Source organism: Polypterus senegalus, chromosome 1 (assembly GCF_016835505.1).
Source record: "Polypterus senegalus isolate Bchr_013 chromosome 1, ASM1683550v1, whole genome shotgun sequence".
Taxonomy (NCBI): Eukaryota; Metazoa; Chordata; class Cladistia; order Polypteriformes; family Polypteridae; genus Polypterus; species Polypterus senegalus.
The window spans coordinates 4,000,407-4,025,192 of record NC_053154.1 but is presented as its reverse complement, the minus strand read 5'-3'; the positions used below and the strand labels follow the sequence as shown (position 1 = coordinate 4,025,192).

The window sequence follows — 24,786 nt, the reverse complement described above, 5'->3', positions numbered from 1 at the left end:
ATTTATATCAAATAAAAGTCTTTTAGTGTTGAACCTTTGAGTTGCGCCACCACCCTTGACATTTCTGTGCGTATAACAACTGTCCATTCTCGTTGTTTACAGGACATTTGCTGATCTCTTAGTCACCCTTCAGTGCATTTTCTATATTACATGAGCCTTTCTTCTGGTTCATTCTTTATTTACTTGACCATCTCAGTATTTTTCCTAAACCAGTTCTTATAATTTCAGTGTACATTTTGTTGTTCACTTGATCTTCATCTGGTTTCCTGGTGTGCCTGAACAGGTTCCTGACATTTATTAAGCCTTTATGCTATTTCTTTAAGATGAATGCTATGTTTCCCTAAAATTATTCTTCCACACCATCAGCACGGAAGCAGTTCCCCAAAAGGAAGCTCCACTCCACTGAAGAGAGTAGTGTGCCTGATGGGAATGATGCCAAGAAAGCCCGCTATGATGAAAAGAGGGAAGAGCATGGTAAGCAGTACTGATGCCTGACTAGACAGGTTATGCACTATATACGTGCATATTGTGATGTTTGGTCATGTTTGATGTCTGCACATGATATGAATGATTTGTTCTTTTTAGGTTCCTCTTTAATGCATTGGGGTAGTTTAGTTTGGTGTTTTTATTGTCACTTCTGTTGAGTTTGTTGAAATTCTTAACTTGTATTTCTAATTAACATGAAGCACATCATCACTCACTGGATGTGAGAACAAATGTGGAACGTCACTTCAGACCCCTGCATTCTTCCATACTGTGTTCCTTTAATGTGTGAAGTGACATCTTTCACATCTTTACAACTTTGTGATTGCAAGTGTGGTCTGCTGGGCTGGTGAAATCACTTCAAGAAAGGTCCACCAAAAAAAGCAAAGCTAATTAAAAGGGCAGTCAGTTATGGGACACACTCTGGACCCCCTGGATGTCGTAGCAGAGGAGAACATGAAAACAAAACTGAGTGCCATTATGAATAGTGCTACACATCTTCTTTCTGACACAATGAGGACTGCCAGCCAATGAATCATTCAGCAGATGTGTGTCAAAAAATGCAACGGCGGCTCCTTTATAACAACAGCAATATGCATGTGTAGTGTCTCAATGGGACTGCCATATCGGTCCCTTCCCTTTTCTCCTTCCTCTGGGATGTCCAAAGTGTGCCCAATAACTGAGCCTGCCCTTTTAATGAATGTGTTGATCTGGTGGTCCTCTTTTGAAGTGACGTTACCAGCCCAGCACACCACACTGACCATCACAGAGTTGTAGAAGATGTGAGGGATGTCACTTCACACATTAAAGAAATGCAACTTCCAATGGCAAATGAGCCTGCTCTGCCCTTTCTTTATAGAATTCCTCAGTGTTATGAGACCAGTCCAAACTGTCATTAATGTGGACCCCCAAGTACTTGTAGAAGCGCCCCACCTCTTTATCTCCTCCTTGAATTGGTGCAGTATGAGTCAATAAGCATTTCCTTGGTATTTGCTGATGTTAAGGTTAAAGAAAGTTCTTAAAGTTCTCTCCCTGACTCCTGTCCTCTGTATCATCCCTCTTATTAATACACCCCTTAAGTGCAGAATCATCCGAGAAGTGAGCTGACCTGCTCTTATATTTCTAGTCTGAGGTGTACAGAGTGAAGAGTAAAGCAGACAGGGCCTCGTCTTTGTGGTGCTCCAGTGTTGCTCACACTGTCCTTGAGTCTCACAAACTGCAGTCTGCCCTGCAGATCGTCCAACATCAGGACACCACAGGCTCATCCAGCTGAATGTCTCTGAGTTTAACCCTTAATAGAGATGGCTGGTATTGAAGGCACTGGATAAATCAAAAACCAGAATCCTCACAGTATGGCCGGCTTTGTCCAGCCCTTTTGGAGCAGACAGATCATTTTATTCTCCACTCCAACTTTTGTCCAGCAGGCAAACTGCAGTGAGTCCAGGTGGTCTACCACAAGGGGACTCAAACTGTCCAGGACCAGCCTCTCAACGGTCTTTATGATGTGAGACGTAAGGGAATGAGTAATGAGGAAACATTAAAAGAACTGAGGCTTTTCAGGTTACGCAAAAGAAGAGGAGACCTGACTGAGGTGTTTAAAATGATGAACGGGAATTTGTGCAGTGGTTCGAGATGGTGACTTTAAAAAGAGTTCATCAAGAACACAGGGACACAGTTGGAAACTCGTTAAGGGGAAATTTCTTCACAAAGAGAATCACAGAAACATTGAATTAAGTGACCAAGTAGTGATGTTGATAGTAGGACTTTCAAAACTCGACTTGATGTTATATTTAAGAGATTAAGTAGATGGAACTGGTCAGCATTGTTGGGCTGAATGGCCTGTCCTCGTCTGGATTATTCTGGTGTTCTCATGCTCTAATGGTCTGTAGTCACAAAGTGAAGAGGCATCTGCCTTCTCAGGAACAGTTACTGCACATTATTGTATTGCTTTGTTTTTTACATTTGAACAACTGCAGAAGTTTGACTTCTTTGTAAAGGAACAACCATTATAGTAAATAGGAATTAATATCTCAGATTTTTTGGGAAGGTAAATGGTTTGGTACACTCTTTTTGCTACTTCATAATTTATACGGTTACTAATATGAAAAACATTTCGAGTATCATTTTAATGTATTTTTTTTATTAGAAAATGAGGAAGAAGAAAATATGGAAGTGGATGAGTTGCCCGCAGAGCAAGAGAAAGGCGGCAAGGACGACGTTACTGAAAATAAAGATCACTCAGAACAATCAACGGAGGAATGTACCAGAGAAGGAAAGAGGGAAGTCGAACAAACACGTGAATGTGAAGACAGCAGAGAAAGTGATCCAGAAGTGAGAAACGCAGAGAGCGAAAAGGAACAAAGTGATGCAGAAGAAACTCCAACAAAAACAGCCGAGATCAAAGATGACACAATGCCTAATGTGGAATCAGACGCTGCAGATAAAGAGGAATCGCGCAAAAATATGAAGACTGGAAGCTCTCCTAAACAGGTGGAGAAAACTAAAGGGTCACCTGAAAGCAAAGCACAAAAGGGCAAAGGTGACGGGTCAGGAAAACGTAAATCAAAAGGAGACAAAGAAGACGGATCTCCCAAACAAGAAAAGAGAGACAAAAAATCCCCAAAACAGGAAGCCAAAAAAGTGAAAGTTGAATCCTCCCCATCTCAGGTGGAAAAAAAGCATAAACAGGAGGATGCTGGGAAAAGCGCCAAGCAATCAGATACAGCAGAGGAGTCTGAAAAGACACAAGTGACAAAGGCCAAGCCCATTAGCAGCTTCTTTGGTAAGATTTAAATGTAATCGATTATTTATCTTTACTTTTTTATTGCAGTCAGACCTGTTTATTTCTGTTAATGGGGACCAAAATCACAAAAGTATGAAAAAATAAAATGACGCGTTCAGTGGATAACACCTTTTGTTGGTATTTCAGCTTTTTATTGATGTTGCGGCTGAAATCAAGACAAACCATGTTTAAACTTCTTTCACCTTTTAGAAGGTCTGGTAACTATCCATTTAAAAAAAAAACACAATTACTAGCTGTAATTAATACATGATTGCATCAGGGTGCAGTAGTTAGCGCTACTGCTTCACGAATCCAGTGTTCACAGTTTGAATCTCCGGTCTAGTTGTGTAAACCTGCACCTTCTCCCTGTGTACTCCAGTCCCCCCTTCAGACCCCAAAAAATGTGCAGGTTAGCTGATTTAGCAATTCCAGATTGACCCAACGCGAGTACAGGTGAGCGATTATGGAGTTGCCGGCCCATTTGTATTGCGATGAACGTGCATCCCATCAAGAGTTGCTGCCAGAAGATCTTCACTTGGATTGTGTCTGCATGAGATTATTACTTTAATTAAAAATAAAAGACTGAGTAAAGTGTTTTGGTTGCCTTCCTGTGCACACTCTTGAGCACTTGATGGAAACACCTTTTGCTTCGATTTCAGCATTGAGTGTTTTTGGATGCTAAAATTGTATTGAGTTTAAAGCAACAACAACAGCAAAAGTTATTTATATAGCACATTTTCAATCCCATTATGTAGCTCAAAGTGCTATAGAAGGTGAAGAAAGAGAAAAGAAAAATAAGATTAGGCAACACTAATTAACAAAAAAAATGTAAAAATAGGTCTACGTTTGTAATGCGTCTACAGCACAATTAAATTCTTACATACATGTCTTTCACAGGCTAGTGACAGCATTACAATATCAGCAACGCACTAATGTAGTAATAATAATACATTTTATTTATAAGGAGATAAGACGCGAGGTGGCGAAGGCTAAAGAAAAGGCGTATGATGAGTTGTATGAGAGGTTGGACACAAAGGAGGGAGAAAAGGACCCCGGTGGGCTACACAGAGGGACCGAGCTGGGAAAGATGAGCAGCAGGTTAGGGAAATAAAGATGGAAACAAGTGAGGAGAGTGTGTTGAACAGATGGAAAGAGTGCTTTGAGAGGCTGATGAATGAGGAGAACGAGAGAGAGAAGGTTAGATGATGTGGAGAAAGTGAATCAGGAAGTGTAATGGATCAGCAGGAGGAAGTAAGGACAGCTATGAAGAATAGAAAAGCCATTGGTCCAGGTGACATACCTGTGGAAGCATGGAGATGTTTAGGAGAGATGGCAGTGGAGTTTTTAACCAGATTGTTTAATGGAATCTTGGAAAGTGAGTGAGTGCTTTTTGCAGATGATGTTGTCCTGTTTGCTTCATCAGGCCGTGATCTTCAGCTCTCTCTGGATCGGTTCGCAGCTGAGTGTGAAGCGGCTGGGATGAGAATCGGCACCTCCAAATCCGAGAGCATGGTCCTCAGCCAGAAAAGGGTGGAGTGCCCTCTCAGGGTTGGGGGAGAGATCCTGCCCCAAGTGGAGGAGTTCAAGTATCTCGGGGTCTTGTTCACGAGTGAGGGAAGAATGGAGCGTGAGATCGACAGGCGGATCGGTGCGTCATCCGCAGTGATGCGGGCTCTGCATCGGTCTGTCGTGGTGAAAAAGGAGCTGAGCCGTAAGGCAAAGCTCTCAATTTACCAGTCGATCTACGTTCCTACCCTCACCTGTGGTCATGAGCTATGGGTAGTGACCGAAAGAACGAGATCACGAATACAAGCGGCTGAAATGAGTTTCCTCCGCAGGGTGTCTGGGCTTTCCCTTAAAGATAGGGTGAGAAGCTCAGTCATCCGGGAGGGGCTCAGAGTAGAGAGGAGTCAGATGAGGTGGCTCGGGCATCTGATCAGGATGCCTCCTGGACGCCTCCCTGGTGAGGTGTTCGGGCACGTCCAACCGGGAGGAGGCCCGGGAAGACCCAGGACACGCTGGAGGGACTATTTCTCCCGGCTGGCCTGGGAACGCCTTGGGATTCTCCCGGAAGAGCTGGAAGAAGTGGCCGGGGAGAGGGACGTCTGGGCCTCTCTGCTTAAGCTGCTGCCCCCGCGACCCGACCTCAGATAAGCGGAAGAGGATGGATGGATGCAAAGTGAGAGGAAGCCTGAGGAGTGAAGAAGTGGACTGGTGCCGATATTTAAGAATAAGGGGGATTATACTGATGAGCCACAGCATGAAGTTATGGGAAAAAGTAGTGGAAGCTCAATTAAGAAGTGAGGAGATAATTAGTGAGCAGCAGGATGGTTTCATGCCAAGAAAGAACACCACAGATGAGTGTTTGCTCTGAGGATGTTGATGGAGAAGGTTAGAGAAGGCCAGAAGGAGTTGCATTGCGTCTTTGTGGACCTGGAGAAAACGTATGACGGGGGCCTCAAGAGGAGCTGTGGTATTGTATGAGGAAGTCGGGAGTGGCAGAGAAGTACGTAAGAGTTGTACAGGATATGTACGAGGGAAGTGTGACTGTGGTGAGGTCTGTGGTAGGAGTGACAGAGGTGGGATTACATCAGGGATCGGCTCTGAGCCCTTTATTATTTGCAATGGTGATGGAGAGACGAGATTAGACAGGAGTCCCCATGGACTGTGATGTTTGCTGATGACATGGTGATCTGTAGTGAGAGTAGGGAGCAGGTTGAGGAGACCCTGGAGAGGTGGAGATATGAGAGGGGAGGAATGAAGGTCAGTAGGACCACCAGGACAGAATACATGTGTGTGAATGAGGGAGGTCAGTGGAATGGTGAGGATGAAGGGAGTAGAGTTGGCAAAGGTGGATGAGTTTAAATACTTGGGATCAACAGTACAGAGTAATGGGGATTGTGGAAGAGAAGTGAAGAAGAGAGTGCAGGCAGGGTGGAGTGGGTGGAGAAGAGTGTCAGGAGTGATTTGTGACAGACGGGTATCAGCAAGAGTAAAGGGAAGGTCTACAGGATGGTGGTGAGGCCAGCTATGTTCTATGGAGACAGTGGCACAGGAGACAGAGCTGGAGGTGACAGAGTTAAAGATGCTAAGATTGGCATTGGGTGTGACGAGGATGGACAGGATTAGAAATTAGGACATTAGAGAGTCAGCTCAGGTGGGACAGTTGGGAGACAAAGTCAGAGAGGTGTGATTCTGTTGGTTTGGACATGTGCAGAGGAGAGATGCTGGATATGTTGGGAGAAGGATGTTAAGGATAAAGCTACCAGGCAAGAGGAAAAGAGGAAGACCTGAGAGGAAGTTTATGGATGTGGTGAGAGAGGACATGCAGGTGATGGTGGACAGAGCAAGATGATGAGGACAGGACGATATGGAAGAAGATGATCTGCTGTGGCAACCCTTAACAGGAGCAGCCTGAAGATGAAGAAGAATTTATATAGTGCCTTTCCCATAAACAAAAGTAGATAATGGTTAATCATACATTGAATGCTGTGTGTATATACATGTACAGTCATTTGAAAAAGCGCACTTGTAACTCAAACACACTTTATTGTAGAAGACTCTTAACGTGAAGATGTGATGTTTATGGGTCAGAACCGTTTTAAGGACTGGTAAGGCTTAGCTGAGCTTTCTACTTAGAGTGAAGGAATGGCGAAGACTTTGGAAAGGCCAATATATAATCTGACTTATTATGAATTTTGTTTTATTTTCCTCAATTGTTGTAATGGTTAGTCACAGCTTTTCTTGTTGCTTTAATTCATACTACAAACTGCTTGTAAATCTTGCAATTTTTTTGTCTACAGCTCCCCGGAAAGCTGCCGTCAAATTAGAGAAGCCTGCGGCAGAGAAATCTGTAAATCCTCTCTCTTCTCCCGAAGAGTCTGGTACAAAAGAAACAAAGCAATCGAGGTAGAGTATGAAATGCTTTGGTAGGTGATATTATTTTTCTTGAGCATGGTCCTTTAGTGCAACTGTATCATGTGGTTTTTCATTGTATACACTTTATTAACTGGGGTCAGATGTGGACAAAGTTGTTGTTACCCCTCCATATATAAAAGAAGAACCCACAACCCATCATTGAACCCATCATTGTCACCCATCATTGTTTATTCCGTATTTAACAACAGTCAGACTTTACTTTAGAGTTTGGATTCAACAGAATATTTCATATAATAACACAAATGAAAATTGCTTGGGTATAAACAATGGGACCCTTAACCCCGTATTTTGTAGGACAACCTTTAGAGTTTGTAATTCCTGGAGCTCTCCATGAGACTTCTGCACCTGTCCACAGGTTGTTTGGCCCACTCTTCCCGAGAGTCAAGTTTACAGGGGGTCTTCTCAAGCCAGCGTGTTTCGGTTCTTCCCATTTCAGTTCCATGGAATTCAAATCAGGGCTCATAAAAGACCACTTCAGAAGAGTCCAATGTTTTGTTCTTTGCCGTTCTTGGTGCTTTTAGCTGTGTGTTTTGGCTCATCATCCCATTGAAGGATCCATGACCTGCGACTAACACTCGGCAGAATGTCTTTTGAGTTTTGAGATTTCATTGTTCCCTGCACAGACTCAAGGCACCCCGTGCCAGTTGCAGCAGAGCAGTCCCAGAACATAAGTGAGCCTCCTCCATGTTTCACAGTAGCCATGGTGCTCTTTCCTTTGAAAGCTTCATTTTTTCATCTGTGGACATACAGCGATTGTGACAGTCCAACAAGCTCCAGTTTTGTCTCATCTCTCCCAAGGACATTCTCCCACAAGCACTGTGGCTTATCAGTATGCAAATTCCAGTCTGGCTTCCTTATTTTTTTCTTTCAACAGTGGAGATCTCCTGGGTCTTCTTCCATTGAGCCCACTGTCACACATAAAGTGACGGATGGTGTGATCAGACACTGACGGACCTTGATTTTGGAATTCAGCTTGCTTCACTTTTGGAAGTTGTCTTTGTCTTTTTGTCTACAATTCTCTCTATCCTTCTGCTCATTTTTGGGTTGATTTTTCTCTTACGGCCACATTCAGGGAGGTTTGCTACAGTCCCACGGAGGTTAAACTTCATAATATTTGCAGCTGTTGTCACAGGAACATCAAGCTGCTTGGAGTTGGTCTTCTAGCTTTTGCCTTTCACATGTTTGTCTGTCATTTCCTTTCTGATCTCCTCATACTACTCTCTCCTTTGCTTCTGCTCCATGTTCAGTGTGGGACACACGATGACACCAAACAGCAGAGTGATGACTTTTCTCCATTTAAATTGGCTGAATGATTGATTGCACGATTGAAGTCGTGTGTGAGTTCAAGAAAACAGCTTGTTTGGAAAAATCGCTCAAATCTAATTATTTAGGATCTTTTTTTAGGGATCATAACAAATGTGTGCTGGCCATTTTAACATCTCTTTGTAGAAGCAACACTTTATGTCAACACTTGCTTTGTTTTACTTGATGACATCGCAGAGGCTTGTAGGTATACAGATGGCAGTGGCTTTTCATTTCATCACTTTTCAGGAGGCAGACGGCACTTTGGTCCCCTTCAGCTCATTGACAAACAAAATTGTCCACATCTGTATAACCTTTAATTCATTATTTGTACTGTACAATATACAGTGCATCCGGAAAGTATTCACAGCACATCACTTTTTCCACATTTTGTTATGTTACAGCCTTATTCCAAAGTGGAATCAATTCATTTTTTCCTCAGAATTCTACACACAACACCCCATAATGACAACGTGAAAAAAGTTTACTTGAGATTTTTGCAAATTTATTAAAAATAAAAAAATTGAGAAAGCACATGTCCATAAGTATAAGTATTGGTCAATTCAGTTGACTGGACATGATTTGAAAGGCACACACCTGTCCATAGAAGGTCCTACTGTTGACAGTTCATGTCAGAGCACAAACCAAGCATGAAGTCAAAGGAATTGTCTGTAGACCTCCGAGACAGGATTGTCTTGAGGCACAAATCTGGGGAAGGTTACAGTAAAAATTCTGCTGCTTTGAAGGTCCCAATGAGCACAGTGGCCTCCATCATCCGTAAGTGGAAGAAATTTGAAACCACCAGGACTCTTCCTAGAGCTGGCCGGCCATCTAAACTGAGCGATCAGGGCAGAAGGGCCTTAGTCAGTGAGGTGGCCAAGAACCCGATGGTCACTCTGTCAGAGCTCCAGAGGTCCTCTGTGGAGAGAGGAGAACCTTCCAGAAGGACAACTATCTCTGCAGCAATCCACCAATCAGGCCTGTATGGTAGAGTGGCCAGACGGAAGCCACTCCTTAGTAAAAAGCACATGGCAGCCCACCTGGAGTTTGCGAAAAGGCACCTGAAGGACTCTCAGACCATGAGAAAGAAAATTCTCTGGTCTGATGAGACAAAGATTGAACTCTTTGGTGTGAATGCCAGGCGTCCCGTTTGGAGAAAACCAGGCACCGCTCATCACCAGGCCAATACCATCCCTACCGTGAAGCATGGTGGTGGCAGCATCCTGCTGTGGGGATGGAACTGGGAGACTAGTCAGGATAAAGGGAAAGATGACTGCAGCAATGTACAGAGACATCCTGGACTAAAACCTGCTCCAGAGCGCTCTTGACCTCAGACTGGGGCGACAGTTCATCTTTCAGCAGGACAACGACCCTAAGCACACAGCCAAGATGTCAAAGGAGTGGCTTCAGGACAACTCTGTGAATGTCCTTGAGTGGCCCAGACTTGAATCCGATTGAACATCTCTGGAGAGATCTTAAAATGGCTGTGCACCGACGCTTCTCATCCAACCTGATGGAGCTTGAGAGGTGCTACAAAGAGGAATGGGCGAAACTGGCCAAGGATAGGTGTGCCAAGCTTGTGGCATCACATTCAAAAAGACTTGAGGCTGGAATTGCTGCCAAAGCTGCATCGACAAAGTATTGAGCAAAGGCTGTGAATACTTATGTACATGGGATTTCTCAGTATTTTTATTTTTAATAAATTTGCAAAAACCTCAAGTAAACTTTTTTCACGTTGTCATTATAGGGTGTTATGTGTAGAATTCTGAGGAAAAAAATTAATTGAATCCATTTTGGAATAAGGCTATAACCTAACAAAATGTGGAAAAAGTGATGTGCTCTGAATACATTTCGGATGCACTGTATAGTCGTGTTTAAGTTCTCCTGCATATAAGTCGTGACTTGATTTTATCGTATAGTTTTGGTTATTTTATAATGCTGGTCATATAAGTCTAATGCAGCAAACTCCCGCTATTAGTCCAAGAGATGATGACATGTTAACGCCCACCTCAGAGAGTAACCACGGAGCACATGGCCTTTTTTTCTATGTATTGTGCCTACGTGACCACACGGTAATACCTGCACTATACCGAAGCGTCGGTTGCACTGATTTGTGTTTTTTGTATCTCACACCCTCATACACCTTTTATCGTAAGAGCATCCCTCATCTACCATGGAGCATTCGATGACTGGTTTTAAATTAAAAGTCATTGATAACTGTGCTGCTGCAACAAAATTTGATGTGTCTAAGAAACTGAGGTGAGAGATTGGAGGAGGCGAGAAGAAAAAAGATTAAATGTCGCATTATTGAACGGCCGTATAAGTCGGGTTTTGATTTTATGATCAATTTTTCCTGACTTATATGCGAGTATATACGGTATATAGGTCCCTTGGATCTCCTTTATTTCCATATTGTCTGGTGTACTTTTCAGAGGTTTACAGAACTAATGAAACCAAGTATAGAAAAGTGGTAGATTAATTTTAGTGTTGCCATAGCTTTTTAAAATTCAAATGTTTGAAAATTTAAATATTCATGGCCCAATGTAGCTTTTTTGGATCTTCTGTGAAGACGGACGCTGCCAAGGAAACATCTTCAGACTACAACCCATCAAAGTCGCACTATCATCCAGTTGATGATGCCATCTGGAGCCATGGACAAAGGTACGGTTACTGATTTATTTTTTTTATTTTTTTATTTTATTTTTATTTTTGTCTCATCTCCTTTTTCCTGTTTAATAAAATTGTTTCTTTCTTTACTGCTACACTGAAGAACTCTAATTCAGATTTGTCAAGTTAAAAAAAGAATTGATTAATTTTCTCTAGATTTTATTTTGAATGAGTGTCTACAGTAATAGATGTGGGCAAGCAGAAGTGAAGACAAATCATTATTTTTAATGCCTATTATTTTTTTTTTAGTTATGTACAGTAAGTAAATGTGCATTTTTCAGGGTTCCATATTTGGCTGTAGCTCGAACGTTTGAAAAAATTGAAGAGGAGTCTGCAAGGTAAGCCTTATTTTTAAAGGAATTTCATTCAGTCTAATTATCAGTTTATTTTTGAGTGTAAGGCGCTTTTCCCCATCTTTCCTCTCATTAAAAGAAAATGAAAATTATTTTTCAAACCATCCCAGAATGTTTTGCATTAGGTAGCAAGTAACAGTCACTCGTCTGGTCATATAAATGAGCCCACTGCGTCATCTTTCAGACTTTCCTTCCTCTTTGGGAACAGGCAGCATTTAAATCCTTTTGTACTGGCAGGGAAATGTATGTCAACCCTTTGAAAATAACTGCATTAGTGTATAAATTTGTCTTAAAATACGGACTGCTGATCGGCATGTAAGTTCTAATAATAAGCAAATACAGTCTGGTTTATCTACTGTACATTAATCTTGTACTGTATAGAATTGCTTCAGAAAAATTAGAAAATCTGCCTTTTGGAGTTTCCCAGTCAGAGCCCAGACCTTAACCCAATGGAGATGCTGTGGAATGACCTCGGAAGACTTGATCACGCCAGACATCCTAAGAACATGGCTAAGCTGGAGCTGTTCTGTAAGGAGGAATGGTCCAGAACTCCTCCTGAACGTTGTGCAGGTCCAATCCACAGCACTTGTTGGAGATTATTGCTACCGAAGTTATTAAATCCAAGGGTTCACTTACTTTTTCACAGCATACTTGAAGGTTTGATGGGTGTGCTCAGTAAAGACATGAACGATTCTAATTGTTTGTGTGTTAAGAGCGTTAGAATGTTGTGTTTGTCTCAAGTTTGTTCACATACCTTATAGCGGTTGTGGTGACTCTAAGATTCACACCGTTGGAGATATGGTGATTTATTTATTTTATGGTGGGGATTCAAGGAACACACCCAGCATTGACCCAACACGCACGCACGCATGCACACACACACTCGCTCACAGAGACACAGTTAGTAGCCCAGTGAATCAATAAAGGATAATGAAATATAGTAATCAAATGAAGGAATAAAGAACATGCAATATAACAAAAACGCATATGCAAAAGGCCCTCCCTACATCCCCGACAACAATAATAAATTATTACACGGCTCAACAACAAACTCAAACAATAAACATTAATGACGATATCCAGTGTAGCAGCGGCAGTTGACGATGGGCGAGTGAAAAATCCTGTGAACAGAAAGAACATTAGAACGCTGTAGATGAGAACAGGCCGTTCAGCCCAACAAAGCTCGCCAGGCCAAATGAATGTTTCACTGTAAGTAATGTAACGTTTGGTGAGGTGATTGGGGGCGCTCCCTCTGATGAAGACGTACCCAATCCGTACAAACTGACACAAACAGGCAGGCACAGTAATCCAAGGTAAACTGTGGATATTTCAAATGGGTGAGAAGTTTATGAATAGACGGACGGACGATAGCGATCCTTCAGTTCCCTTTATAAAGGGCCTGCTGCCTCGATCTTCTTCCCAGCAGCCCCTGTGCCCTCTGAACTGTCAAATAGTGTAATACTACCAGGGCCGCTGGGATATGTAGTACCTCTTTATGTAGTGCTGCTACAACCTTTTCTTGCCACCATAGTTGTCTTTTTCTGTCTTCTGTAAGCTTTTCATAAACAGCAGCTTAACCCAAAATGAATATATATTTAATAAGGGGTTTTTCTCTTTATGTCTATGTCTTATTCTTTTTTTGGTTCTTGTAATTCTCATACCTTTCTATATTTTCTGTGTTGAAAAATTAGTTATTCTTAAGGATTTGTTCTGATAATTGTGTTTAGTTTTTCAAGTTAATACTGGCGCTTTAAAAGGCACTTTTTCTTATCTTAAATCTTCTCTTCCTTTTAGACTGAGGATCATTGAGATTCTCAGCAATCTCTTCCGCTCAATCATTGTGCTCACTCCTCAAGACCTCCTTCCATCTCTGTATCTTTGCCTAAACCGACTTGGCCCGTCATTTCTGGGATTAGAGTTGGGTGTCGGAGAAACTGTGCTGATGAAAGCGGTCGCTCAAGCCACAGGTAGGACGGTTTGGGATGTTAATTTAAAATAGCTTAATAACTATATTGATTCAAAAAGAAGACATCTATGGAAATGGTGTAGTTTGTTATTTTGATGTATTTAACATTTTTAATGAAAGGTTGACTTGCACTACAGTCCTCTTCTGTTTAGTCTGTATTGTAACAATGTAATAGACTTGCATTTATAAATATATTGATCTTTCAGTGCTTCATCCTGTATATTATGATTGCATACATCCATCCATCCATTATCCAACCCGCTATGTCCTAACACAGATTCACGGGGGTCTGCCGGAGCCAATCCCAGCCAACACAGGGAGCAAGGCAGGAAACAAACCCCGGGCAGGGCGCCAGCCCACTGCGTTATGATTGTATAATAAAGAAAACATAATTACAGCATAATCGATGAGGCATCTTGAACTGCATAGAATCAATTAAATGGGGAAATGTTTGAGCAATTGAAATAACATATTTAATGTGAAGTGATACCTGAAGTGAAGAGACAACACTTAGTTCAATAGGACTGCATTTTCCTGAGCAGGAAGTCTTCAGTCTTCATGACCAGAATAATGCCCAAAATAATTGTATTTATAAAAAGCAAAATGTAATGATAAACCCAAATGTGATTATAACTCATCGTGTAAAGTGATCTTTTTATATACCCACTTGAAACCATCATTCTTGTCAGGTCGCCAGCTAGACAAGATCAAAGCAGAAGCCCAGGAGAAGGGAGATCTGGGCCTGGTGGCAGAGAGCTCTCGCAGCAACCAGCGCATGATGTTCACGCCTCCCAACCTCACTGTTGTTGGAGTTTTTAATAAGCTGACGGATATTGCCAAAATGACCGGAAATGCTGTGAGTTTTAAGTTTTCTTTTTGGTTGGGGCCAAGTTGGGGTTCAGCTGATTGGAGTCATACTGTATTTTATAATCCAATCCATGTTTTGTGTAGCTGTTGGTTTTTTGGGTACACTACATAAAGTCATGTAACACTGCGAATACGGTAGTCAGCAAGTCACGTAGGCAGCAGAAGGGCATTGTAAATGCACTCAAAATTAAATTAGGTTTAGGATCCAGTTTATTGGGGCTTATTGTAATACAAGTTTGATTTTTGGTAAATGCAGAGAAAATTCAAATAAGCGGGTTAATTACTAAAATATTGTCTATATATTTATTTCATTTTGACTTCAGTATCGATACCACCTTTCGAAACCTCAGCACTGGTACCAAAACAGTTTTGAACCAAATAATGGATAACTCTAAAATTCCCCTCTTATTTTAGCCTTCCTATTGTACCACATAACTGCTCACCTGTGAAGTTCCGATTCAGCAACAACAACATTTATTTCTATAGCACATTCTCATACAAACAATGTAGCTCAAAGTGATGAAGAAAGACAAAAAAAAAAAATTAAGAATTCAAATTAGGAAACACTAATTAACATAGAATAAAAGTAAGGTCCGATGGCCAGGAAGGACAGAAAAAAAAAAAAACTCCAGATGGCTGAAAAAAAAAAAAAATCTGCAGGGGGTTCCCGAGGCCACAAGACCACCAAGCCACCTCTAGGAATTCTACCTAACATAAATGAATTAAATCATGTAGTTACCTTTTATGAAGTCTACAAAATTGACATTTTTCCACAACTGAAATAGGTAATCAAAGAGGGGTGGAGAGAAAGGAAAGCTGATGTGTTCTTCCGGTATTGAAAATCCAGAAGGCTTGAACTGTACTGTGAATATCTCTATTTAAAATGTAGTATTATTATTATTATTATTATTATTATTGTGGAACCTGACCCGGACACAGACAGACGGACATCGTTTGTTGCACCCAACACACGTTTATTTACACTATATTTACAACCAAGTTTAGTGCACGTCCCCGTGCCTCCAGCACCGATCCCCCAAAGTCCAGGCCTCACAGTCCAAATGCCTTTCTCCTGGCCGCCTCCAGTCCTTTCTCCAGCTCCGTCCTTCTTCCACCCAAATTCCGCCACTGAATGAAGGGAGGCGGCCCCTTATATAGGAACCCGGATGGGCTCCAGCTGCTTCCCGGCATTCCTCCGCAGACACGCCCCAGTGTGGCGGAAGTGCTGGCTGCGCACCCGGAAGCCCTTCGGGTGTCCCTGCTCCTCTTCCCCGTGCTGGGCTCCAGGTTTCTTCAGGCACCGGGGCGCCGCCTGGCGGTGGCCATGGACCCCTACAGGGTTGGGCTTCCAAGCCCTCTACCTGTGGCCCCCAATACAACAAGGGCGGTCGCCCCCTCGGGGTCTGGAGGAAGTACAAGCCCTCCTCCAGTCCTCCTGGGTGTCCCGGCTGGGCTCCACCCCCAGCCGCATGCGACATTATATTTATATTATGTATATATATATTTTTTATATATACATATATGTATATATTTTTTTTATATATATATATAACTAGCAGAATACCCGTGCTTGGCAGTGGAGAAGTAGTGTGTTAAAGAAGTTATGAAAAGAAAAGGAAACATTTTAAAAATAATGTAACATGATTGTCAAAGTAATTGTTTTGTGTATTTGGCGGCAGCGTCACAAAGTTATTTTCGGTAGCTGCATCAGAAAATGTACCACGACGTCTGACACGCCTCCTTTTTACTGTTTTCTCACAGCTTGGATTGCTGCTGTCATATATATATATATATATATATATATACACACATATATATACACATACATATCTTCATATCTACATATCTATATATATATATATATATATATACATACCTATCTACATCATATATACACACACAAATTATATATATGTGTGTATGTATGTATGTATATATATATATATATATATATACACATACATATACTTGTGTGTATAGCTTTTATATATGTGTGTGTATAGCTTTGGTCACTGAGTGCAAGTGAGAAATAATAAAATATAGTCTATAAGTTATTAAACAGTAAAACATTAACGCTTTTAAGAAGTACAGGTACATTGAGCACTACTGGAGTGGTTGCGGGTAAACTACATTTTAAAGACGGTGTAACACAACAGGTAAGTAACTAACAGCAGCTAAAATGTAGGCCTATATGGATCATCTCTCGGTAGTAGATCCCTTTTGAAAGGCGCTACACGACGGCTGTGGTATAGAAATTACATTTTCTATGTGAACGTTCAAATTTGTGCCTCTGGTAATGTGCCTTACCGGCATTTAAAGAAAATTAGTTTTGTGTCCTCTGCAGTGTTAAGAGAAAGGCTTTGGTTTGGGATCAAAGGAAAAAGGTGTAAAGAAAGGAAAGTTGCCTTTTTCTTTTATATAGTATAGAGAGATGTGTTCGCTGACGTTATGATCAGCTTTTGGGGACAGTCGCGGTGGGTCTTGTGTAGACTGGTGAGACGTCCCTGCCATTAATCGGCTGTGATGGCACGTGCAAAAGAAAGTGTGAATTGCCTTAATATTATTTTGCCGTGGTGTAGAAAAGGGGTCCCGTGTTTGCACTTGTCTGGGCTATAGCGCAGGGGGAGGATGAAAAAAATTAAAAGTGCTCACTTTGACTTAAAGCAGAAGCGCAGTCAGCGTCTCAAAGGCCGGCACAGCTATGCACGCACGCTGGCTGCTCGACTTTTGCTGGGCAGGAGACCACAGTTTTTGCAGACTCGTTCATGATATCAAAAGTCTCAGCGATCTTTGGAGGTCATTCATGTATTATATGATATATATATATATATATATATATATATATATATATATATATATATCTCAAAATACCCGCCCCTCGCAGCGGAGAAGTAGTGTGTTAAAGAAGTAATGAAAAGAAAAGGAAACATTTTAATAATAACGCATACCATGATTGACATTGTCATGAGTGTTGCTGTCATATATATGCCTGCCTAAATAAGTCACCCTCGCTTTGCTCTTAGTTTTTTACCGTTCATTTAATCATGGCTAGTGGCGGAAAAATTATAAAATGGAAGGAGGATGGCTTTACCAAAACAATTATTGATGGCGAATCGATTATTTATAAAGCTTGAATTGGTGATCTGTTTTTCTGTGTTAACCTCATATTTTTTCATACTTCTTCTCAAACTAAGGTGGTGCGAGGGTAAAATGAATTGGGATGCGCTGATCAATGTAATCTGCTTGTAATGCAAAGTGTGATTAAATACATTATTTTTTAATGCGTTATGGAGCACATGCATCGAAGCTTCTCAGCTGTGCTTGTGCTAAGAAAAGGAAAGTTTTTAAAAATAACTTAACACGATTGTCAATGTGACCTTTTGTAAGTAGTGCCTGGAGGATTCAGTGTGTAGAAACTCTAGAGACAGCGTGTGTATTAACTTGTGAATTTTTCTGTGAGTATTTGGTTGCAGTCTGACAAAGTTGCTTCGGAAGACGGCGTTAGCCGCGAAGCTCAGCTCAGAGCCAAATGAGATGAATGGGAGGGAGATGATGACGTGACTCCCCCACCCGCCTTAACTGTCAATCCCCCACAAACACAGTCTCTCGGAATTTGCATAAGCACACCCCTTCACCTACAATTTTATCTTAGTTACAAAGTGATCAAAACTCTCGTTTATATCCTGCGTCCTCTCATTAAACTTGTATCCCGCATTACCTGTGGGCATGTGAAACGCCAGCGGTAGCCTGTCTATGAACTTAATTTAAAGTTTAGGTTTACACCTTGCTTTCTTTTCGAGGTAGCATCAATCATGAATATGGTAGTATATGTCACTCGCTCGCTTCTTATTGTTTCGCTGCCTTTTCAATTATATAATGCATGTTTTCTTCAGCGCTTTTTTGAGGTCTTCCTGGTTTTCTACGCACTGCGTTGACAGTTCACGTGATTACGTGGGAGGCGTGATGATGTCACACGAAACTCCGCCCCCCCACGTCATTCCAGCTCAACTCCATTACAGATAATGGAGAAAAATACCTTCCAGTTATGACCATTAGGCGTAGAATTTCGAAATGAAACCTGCCCAACTTTTGTAAGTAAGCTGTAAGGAATAAGCCTGCCAAATTTCAGCCTTCTACCTACACGGGAAGTTGGAGAATTAGTGATGAGTCAGTGAGTGAGTGAGGGCTTTGCCTTTTATTAGTACAGATATACTGTAATATATATTTTTTTATTTGTTTGTGTGTGTATGTGTATTATTATTTATTACATATAATATTATGTACTTTATTCAACATTCAAGCTTTATTTCCAGTTTATATAGTTTACTCACTTTGTGCTTTGCTTTACATTCAAAATAGAAACATTTATTTGTTGACAATCTCTCTCTCATACTTTCTCTTCCATTTAGTCCATGAATAAGAAGATTGATATCATCAAAGGACTGTTTGTGGCTTGCCGATTCTCTGAGGCCCGTTATATTGTAAGGTGAGTCAGCCCTGTATGGGTTAGTTGCTTGAAGACTTGGCTTGTTGCTCCAATTTCACAATGAATTTTCTATCCTTGAATTATTTAAATGTGAATAATCTCGCTTCTCCCTAGTCTTAATTGCACAATGGTGATAGCCATCCAGTCATTTTCATTATATCCAGCGAGATATGATTGAAGCCTGTGTATGTTCATTAAAGTAGATCTTAAGGCCATGCCCACTCATAAGCCTCACAGGATGCCACCATTATGCATTGTTGGTTTCTTTCTGTCCATTTAATTTAAAATGTTATAATAGTCAAATTGAATTTCAGGTCACTTGGTGGAAAGCTTCGAATTGGATTGGCAGAACAGTCTGTGCTGGCAGCTTTGGCACAAGCCGTGTGTCTGACTCCACCAGGGCAAGGTAAGTCCATCCCAGAGTTTGTCTTCATCCCACTCTGACTTGGTAGAAAGTCAAGTTTCCATTTCCCTGTCTTCAAATCAAGTAGCCTAATGTTTTGGATGTTTCTTCTTGCCCTAAATACTTGTGTGCCTCACTATTATGTTACTATTAGGGCTGGGAATCAATTTAAAATAAATAAGTAATCACAAACAAGTACTGCATTATTAAAATGGTCATCCATATTTATAATTACACCTCAAGAATTATGACTCTCTATCTGATACACTGAAGAAAGAACACCTGAGCCGGCTCAGACTTTGCATGCTGGTACATTAATTTGTATGATATGTGACAAAATTAAAATGTTTGGACCAGATGATCCTGCATTGTCAAAGCAGCCCCTTGAAATCGACCAAAATTGAATTTGAGTTTTAAGTTTGCTTAGCGGTGTTTAGGCCTCAGAAACACATACTTGTAACCAACATGGACTTTTGATTTTTTTTTTCTCCTTATTCAGATTATTATATAGGCTTGCTGAAAATGAAATAAATAGAAGCGTAATTATATCAAGGTTTGAACAGCAGACCTCCCAAATCCAAAAAAATCGTTTTGATTTTCATTTTTAGAGCACCCTAACGGCATGTGGGAATGTGCGGATAATTTTTAAAATATTCTTCATGGTCTCCTATGTCTCAAAACACAAACCTTACTTTTCTTATGCAAGTCTTTTATGTTTATTTTCCATCCTAAACTTAGGCTGAACGTGCCATGTGTCAACCATGGTAATCATTGAGCTTTAAATCATTAAGTTATCAAAAATGTCAAAGTTTTTTTTTTTTTCCTCTTATCAAATGATGATGTCCTAACTCATGTTGCTGAACAGAGAGTGCGATTCTCCATGTCCAGAACAGTAGCTGGTACTCGACAGTGCCACTGTTACATCCCTACAGAAGACTTCAGGTCAGCTGGGTGTCTGGTGAAGACAGTCAGTTGACTGTCCAAATATTAACACCAGTGTCCTGATATAAAATACCTCCCCACACACGTTTTAAACACATGTAAACTTATGTAAACACATATGTGGATGTTGTGCTAAGAATATGAGTAACATCTCTTTATTATAAAAAAAAAAATCTTGTCAGGGAGATGAGGCTTGATCTTTTCGGAAGACCATTTGACGTCCCACAAGAGACATCTTAACGTTACGCAAGACAAGGCAGTGGGACAGAAAGACAGCTGCTGTACAGGCTTTTAAATGATCGACGCACAGAGCAACAAGCAGAACAGGCATTTTGGCAGAAGCAGCACAAAGCCAGTAGCCGATCCGTCCACTTCTCCTTAGCGGGCGTTCAGCTCCCCCCCCTTTCACAACGTGAGCGGGAGAGACGCGAAATGGCAGGAGTGTAGCGCACCTCCGGGGGGTGTTGAGCGAAGCGACAGAGACCTGATCATCTCGGAGAGACACTTTGACGACAAGCAAGACTAGGCATTACAACCTTAGGAAGCAAAACCCGTGAGACGTTTGTAAGTAGGGCGTGACGTGCAAAAATCACCAATTTATAACAAGTTGACTGACATCTAACCTAGCAGTTGTTGGAATGCTTTTGGCAGACACACTTCAGGTGCTTCCAGCTCTTAAAACAACGACAAGCAGAACACGCAGCTCGCCAGCAGATGATCTGAGAGCTTCTCCTTAGCGTGCGTCCAGCCCTAACAATTCAGAACGCTAGCGGCAGAGATGCGAAGTGGCAAAAGGACAGCTGCTGTACTGCTGTGCTTTTAAGTGATTGACGCAAAGCACGACAAGCAGAACACACAGCTGGCCAGCAGCAGCAGCAAAACAGCAGCTGAACCGATTGCATCTCTTTAGCGTGCATTCAGACAATACACAACCCCTTCACTGTTCTGTGAAAAAGATTTAACCACGCTCGGGGCAGGAAATAAAGGACAAATATTGTTTTTACAAAAGTTTTAAAGTTAAAATGAAAATAATGCATATGTAACAATTCCCTTGAAAATAACAATCTCTTTAAATTGTTTATCCGGTAAACCAAACCCGGGGGTGGGCGAGCGAAGTGAGCAGGAGGCAGAGCCCCCTAGTAATAATAATATTAATAAATCCACGATGTAGCAGGGGCACGATAGCTGAACCGCAATATAGCGGGGGATCACTGTACTCTTTGCACCACCACTCCTCCCGCCAAGCGTTGCCCTTCTCCTCCTCCTCCCGACTCTGGCTCCTCGAGTGGTGGCTGCCGGCCCCTTTTATAGTTCACCCGGTAGTGCTTCAGGTGCTTGACCACCTGCCTCTTATTTGCACCTCTGGGTGTGGCTGAACTACGGCCCAAACAGGCCCAGGAACTGCTGCAGCGCCTCCTGGTGGCCACCCCAGCAGGGCTGTGGAGAATTCCATCTTCCATGGAGCCCTGCGGGCATCTGAGGCACCGCAGTCACCCAGGGGAGCTGCCACCAAGTGGTCCGGGTCAGAAACTGTGTGGCCCATGCATGCTCCCCTGGAATATATAGAGAAGGGGCGTCCGTCACTCTATATAGTTCAACGGTTCTCAAAATTCTTTAGAATTTCTTGCGTGGCGGTCCCTTTAAAAATTGTTCGATGGCTTGTGGACCCTTTTTATTAAAAATTAAAAAATCAATATTATTTCAAGAAAATTGAGGACGCCAAATACTTTGCACAAGGTTGCCACATATCCACAGCGCGGCACTGCATAGGTACAGGCTGCTGTGAATAAAACATTTTTTGACAATTATTTATTCGGAAAATATCATGTACATCTCAGTTATTAAATTTATGTTAAAATTTTAATGGGATGGATGCTTCTGCTTTGCCTTAACCAGTTCTTCTATGTTTGGCTTTGTTTTGACCAGTGCAACTCTCATATCATTTGTCACATCTAATCTGTTTCGAGATTTTGTTTTGATTGTAAGTAGTGTGGAAAAAGTCGTCTCACACTCATAGGTGGTTGCGAATGGAATCGGCACTCTTAGAGCCATCTTTGCAACATCGGGATAGGACTGTGCCATTCCAATCCAAAAATCACTACAACACATTTCACGGAAAACATGTTTTGCACCCCCATCATTTATCAAATCAATAAACTGTTCTTGAATTAAATTGTCCTCCGAAGGCAGGAATGTACAGGCATTTTAACCTTTTCTGTCTTCCTCTTCTTATATTGTGGTACAGTATTCATTTTACGTTCCGTATCACAATAAAATTCAGAAATATGTTGCGTTCAAGCCATGTCAATAATCTCAGCAGGCGATTGTTTTCCTAGAGTTCGGGTAGTATGAAGTTCCTAAGCTTTAAGTATTTTTCCTATTTCTTTTTAGCAACAGAACACTCTTTCACAAGAAGAATTTGGATCTTATCTAATTCTATCCACTGTTAGATGTCGTTCTGCTTCAATGAGACCTTAAAATTATATTCAAGTCAAAATCAATGGAACCACCAGATCATCAAGACTCTCTTCTTCATTGTCGATTTTTTTTAAATCACCTCTTAGGAATCGCTTTATTTTGAATTGTCTCGTTATGAACACTTTTACTTCATTTGCGTTGACCGGGCAATTTCACCACTTCAAAACACAAAAAATGTAAAATATGTTGTTTGTTGATTATCTGTTTTCAAATTTAGCACTCTTATTTGCTTCTAAAATATATACGAAAACTGAGAGTGTTTTGATTCTACGAAAGAATCGATAATCTTTGATTATGATAAAAATAATAAGGGCTGGTTTGTGCCGAGCGTTAACGGTGGGAAAACAATGCGGTGGCAGCGAATAACAGAACAGCGAATTAGTGGTCCGGTGTAGGTGGTGGGGGTAACGACAGAGCTCAGTCACTTACTTCCCCTCGGATGGTAAAGGTTAATAATTATAAAAATATAAATAGTATAAATATGCAATCATTTTTCGCGGTCCCGCTTCAGGACCACGGACCCCAGTTTGAGAACCGCTGATTATAGTTGCTTCACGCTGCTCTCTTTTAGTAATAATGCTTGAAGAGAAACAAGAGCTTCTGTTTTTTTTTTTATTTTATTATTATCTGGCCTTTCTTATTTGTCTGTTTGTCTCTGCTGACATTATAATTCTGTTCTTGGGTACCAATATGGTACTTATGTTATAATTTGGGTCTTCCAACGGAATAAATCTAAGTACCCCATGCTATACAGGACACATGTAACACAAAAAAAGCAATATTAAAAACCTCAACTCTCCTGGCAAGTGGCACAGACACTCAAAGTAGCAACTTGAGTGAGAGGTTTTATCCGCACATGGTAATGTTACTCAGTGGCTATTCATACTGATGAATACAGGACATGTCCTTTTATATAGATGGTATATCTATGTTGTGTTCAAAATATGATGATCTACTTTTCTTTTTGTTTATTTGTTGTTGTAATAGGCCCCATTCACACTAATGCGTTTTCATTTAAAGATGCATACATTTGTCTACGCTTTTGCCTTTCGTCCACCCTACCTTGTCATTTTCGACTCGGAATCAAAAGAATTTTAGAAATGCTCTAGTGATCCATGTGGCGTCAGCATATGAGTGTGGGCAGGCATAAAGGTCGTGTTCCGAAAACGATGCACTACTGTATTCTCCCTCTGATTGGTTTGTGCTTATTTTGTAGCCCTTCCCTCATTGGGTCCTGCTTATCACAGCAGCTCACTCCCTGACTCCCTTACTAGAAGAAAAAAATCAACCTGGTGGGCATAATAAATGAGCTGCTTTCCATGGCACTTGTGCTTCTTCCCTGCATCTAAATTGGGTTTTGTAAAGTTTAAATGCTGCATCCATGTGAAAAAAAGCAAATCACTTACCAGTCACAACAATTTTGCCATAAATCCTGAGGGCTGCTGTGTTACCGTAATTGTGAAAAACTCAGAACCAGGTGAAAATTGGATCACAAATAACTGTTGACCGCCTCTAATCAGCATTTATTACTTAAAGTTAATCTGCTTGGTAAGGAGAAGCTTCGCATTCTGCAGAAAAATGAATAACAAGGCGCTTAACAAATTGGACAGGTGTAGAATACAGCCGAGCTCACAATGTGACAGGCCAGAGAGAGAGAGAGACAATGTAGTAAAGCAATGAAATAGACGCACACATGCACTTTATTCATTTATTGAGTTAGTTTTACAAATGTTCTTTAATGTAAGTTGCATTGCTATTGCTGTGCACTGCTTATAGTCAATCATCTCGCGATTGAATATTTTTTAAGTGTCACTTTAAAATTGGCTTTGATTTTATTTAATGATTTTTATTTTAATTTCGTTTTATGTCAGGCGGAGTGGTGACTCTGAGGCTAGGGATCTGCACTGGCAATCGGAAGGTTGCCGGTTCGAATCCCATAAATGCCAAATGGGACTCTGCACTGTTGGGTCCTTGAGTGAGGCCCTTAACCTGCAATTGCTGAGCACTTTGAGTAATGAGAAAAGCGCTATATAAATGCAAAGAATTATTATTATTATTGATGACTAGATGACCATCGGCAGCTCTGAAGACTGTCACTTTCACATTAATGTGACATGG

At 41.2% G+C, this 24,786-nt stretch overlaps 1 protein-coding gene across 1 annotated transcript in view; it reads left to right on the top strand.

Annotated features, from left to right (window-relative positions):
* lig1 (ligase I, DNA, ATP-dependent) overlaps nt 1–24,786 on the top strand; it is an 89,213-nt gene that overhangs the window by 19,188 nt on the left and 45,239 nt on the right. The window contains exons 5-13 of the mRNA XM_039743857.1: nt 367–474; nt 2,630–3,265; nt 7,069–7,174; nt 11,054–11,167; nt 11,455–11,511; nt 13,321–13,493; nt 14,182–14,348; nt 18,769–18,845; nt 19,160–19,251. Coding sequence (XP_039599791.1) covers nt 367–474; nt 2,630–3,265; nt 7,069–7,174; nt 11,054–11,167; nt 11,455–11,511; nt 13,321–13,493; nt 14,182–14,348; nt 18,769–18,845; nt 19,160–19,251 — 1,530 coding nt within the window. The remainder of the gene's footprint in view (nt 1–366; nt 475–2,629; nt 3,266–7,068; nt 7,175–11,053; nt 11,168–11,454; nt 11,512–13,320; nt 13,494–14,181; nt 14,349–18,768; nt 18,846–19,159; nt 19,252–24,786) is intronic.